Here is a 2500-nt window from a genome sequence, read left to right on the forward strand (position 1 = left end):
TCAGTACACGCTAAAAACTAAAAACTAGAAATACCTGGTACAACTGAACTTGCGCTATTTATACAAAACCATGAACCAAAAGGTGTTAAATGTTTAAAATTACAAAAAAATTATAAAAAATCACAATAATATGTCACGTAATATGTGCGGTTGGAATTCATTAAGTGGACAATACGCGAGATAAGAAATAGTTAGCTCTATTCCGAAAAAGGCGTTAATCACCAGACATCGAAACTAATAATTTAAAATAAACAACAGGACTTTGTAAATCATGCAATCAGGTGGCCATATGATGAGCGCAAAACAAGATCCCAAGAGAAAGCCTCTGGAACCACGCCAGTGCTAAAAACAACAGAACCCCGCCCAGGGGCTCTAAAAAGTAATAGAATCCCTGAACAGGGCCTGTGAGAATGCCGATCTGCACAGCGTAACTGAAAAAAAGCCCAACTGGTTGCACAATTACTCCAGTGAATGATTAATTAAACCTTATTCTATTTTTGGAATTAAACTCGGATCTTTTGTTCAAGCCGTAAGGTTGGAGGGTCACTGCATAACTGTGCGCACCAAAAGGCCTCTCTTGTGTGTAAAACCTTGTCCATATCATCAGTAGTGTCATTAACAATTTATAGATATATATATACAGGAAAACAACTTAAGAGGGAAAAATGTAAATAAAGACATCAGTCTTGTACGATTTGAAGTCTCTACATTGTCTTAGTTTTGCTGGAAGGGCATTAAAAAGAGTGGCTGCTGCATCCTGAAAAGTGCCCTTTTCTAATGGCATTTGTAGTCTCGTTGCTTGACTAGAGCGCAAATTTCGCTTGTGTTGTACTTTAACCAGTTGCACAGATGCTGGCCAGTTAGGGCTGTATAAAGCCTCGTGCACAAGATTTAGGAGTATTCACAAACCGTCCTTCTAAAAGTCAGGCAAGGGATAAAAGACAGTGTCACAGTAATCTTGTTTTGAGAGTATCAATGATTCCGCTAGGTGTTTGCGGAGTCTGTAATCAGCAAAGTTCTTAACTTTCTTTAAAATTCTTATACTACTATAACAGGACTTACAAAGTGTGCGAACATGTTTATCCCATTTGAGGTTCTCGTGGAAGTGAACACCTAAAATCTTGCTTACTTTACAGTATTCTAGATTCTTTTGTGAAACAGAAATAACTGGACGATCTCTATCTAAACATGTACACGTGACGTGACATCTGGCTTGTGGTCTTATTAGGATTTAAAGCTAGTTGAGAACTATTTGACCATGAGATGAGCGTTTCCATGGACGAGTTTAGCACTTCTGCGGATTTTTGGAATTCGGATGGGCGACTACTTATAAGTATAGTAGTGTCATCTGCATATTGGTAAACTTTAGCAGATGAAGGAATATTCTCCTGTAGTTCAGATACATAGACGTTGAACAGTATTGGCCCCAATATTGAGCCCTGGGGCACACCAAACGGCACCCTTTCTGGTGTAGATATGCGTTCATCGATCCGCACAATGTGGGCTCGATCGCTCAGATAACAAGTGAGCCAGTGAAGGAAAGACTTGGAGAAACCGAGTGATGAGCGTTAACTGATCAAAGTTCCATAGTGCACAGTGTCAAATGCCTTGGAAAAATCGGCCAAGACCATTAGTGTAACCTCTCCTTTCTTGATTGCCTTAATAAGGTGGTCGCGCATGCCTAGTAGCACAGTACTTGTAGAGTGTCCTTTTCGAAAACTAGAAAGTGTATCAGCAAGGACGGACTCGGTCTGACAGAAAGAAGTCATTCGAGTCCTTACAAGCTTCTCAAATATCTTTGATAGAGCAGGCAAGGTGGAGATATTAGGCCTGAAATGCTTTTCAAGTATGGAATAAAAGCAGTAAATCAGGGAAAGCATTAAACGTTTATACTGCAAATCACGTAGATAAATACTGAGATCTATCTATCAATGCTAATAAATCCATGGTTTCTCGTAGATCAACTGGAAAGAATACCTGGAGCAGTTGCTGTTTCCTGCGACAGGGAGGCAAATAACTTATGAACAGGAGGTTGTAGTTTATGGAGTGGATTACTTAAGAAATATCACCACTCTTCTCAAAGAAACCACCAACAGGTAAACTCCTTGCCGCAATGATTTCCGTGCATGCATATGTTGTACGTTTCCTCGAATTTCCGTAGTTCATAACCCCTCAGATTACGTTTCCCTCTTTGGTTGTAACAAAGTACTCACAAAAGACTCGTTTGTTGCAGAACAATTGCCAACTACATGATGTGGAGGGTAGTCGACTCGTTCTACCTACGCCTTGGTGACATATTTGAAGAGATATCTAAGAACTTTTACATCAACCTAGAAAACATTTGGGAACCCTTACCAAGACATGAGTTATGCATTAACCTCATGAAAGAAAAGTACTTTGGTATACCTTTGGGGAGGATTTATGTGGATAAGCTCTTCAGCGGTGACAGCAAGCGATACGTAAGAAATGATGGGAATTCCTTTATTTATTATCAATGATT

At 39.6% G+C, this 2500-nt stretch overlaps 2 protein-coding genes across 6 annotated transcripts in view; one reads left to right on the forward strand and one right to left on the reverse strand.

Annotated features, from left to right (window-relative positions):
* Positions 1–2500, reverse strand: part of LOC138052024 (large ribosomal subunit protein bL20-like) — a 596113-nt gene that overhangs the window by 410673 nt on the left and 182940 nt on the right. The gene's annotated exons all lie outside the window — the stretch shown is intronic.
* LOC138052013 (endothelin-converting enzyme 1-like) overlaps positions 1–2500 on the forward strand; it is an 87007-nt gene that overhangs the window by 36135 nt on the left and 48372 nt on the right. For all 5 annotated transcript variants that reach the window (XR_011132979.1, XM_068898360.1, XM_068898362.1 and 2 more), the window contains exons 8-9: positions 1960–2096; positions 2234–2459. Coding sequence is in view for 4 of the 5 variants with exons in the window: in XM_068898360.1 (XP_068754461.1) it covers positions 1960–2096; positions 2234–2459 (363 nt within the window). In the remaining variant the exon portion in view is untranslated. The remainder of the gene's footprint in view (positions 1–1959; positions 2097–2233; positions 2460–2500) is intronic.

Source organism: Montipora capricornis, chromosome 6, assembly GCF_036669925.1.
Source record: "Montipora capricornis isolate CH-2021 chromosome 6, ASM3666992v2, whole genome shotgun sequence".
Taxonomy (NCBI): Eukaryota; Metazoa; Cnidaria; class Anthozoa; order Scleractinia; family Acroporidae; genus Montipora; species Montipora capricornis.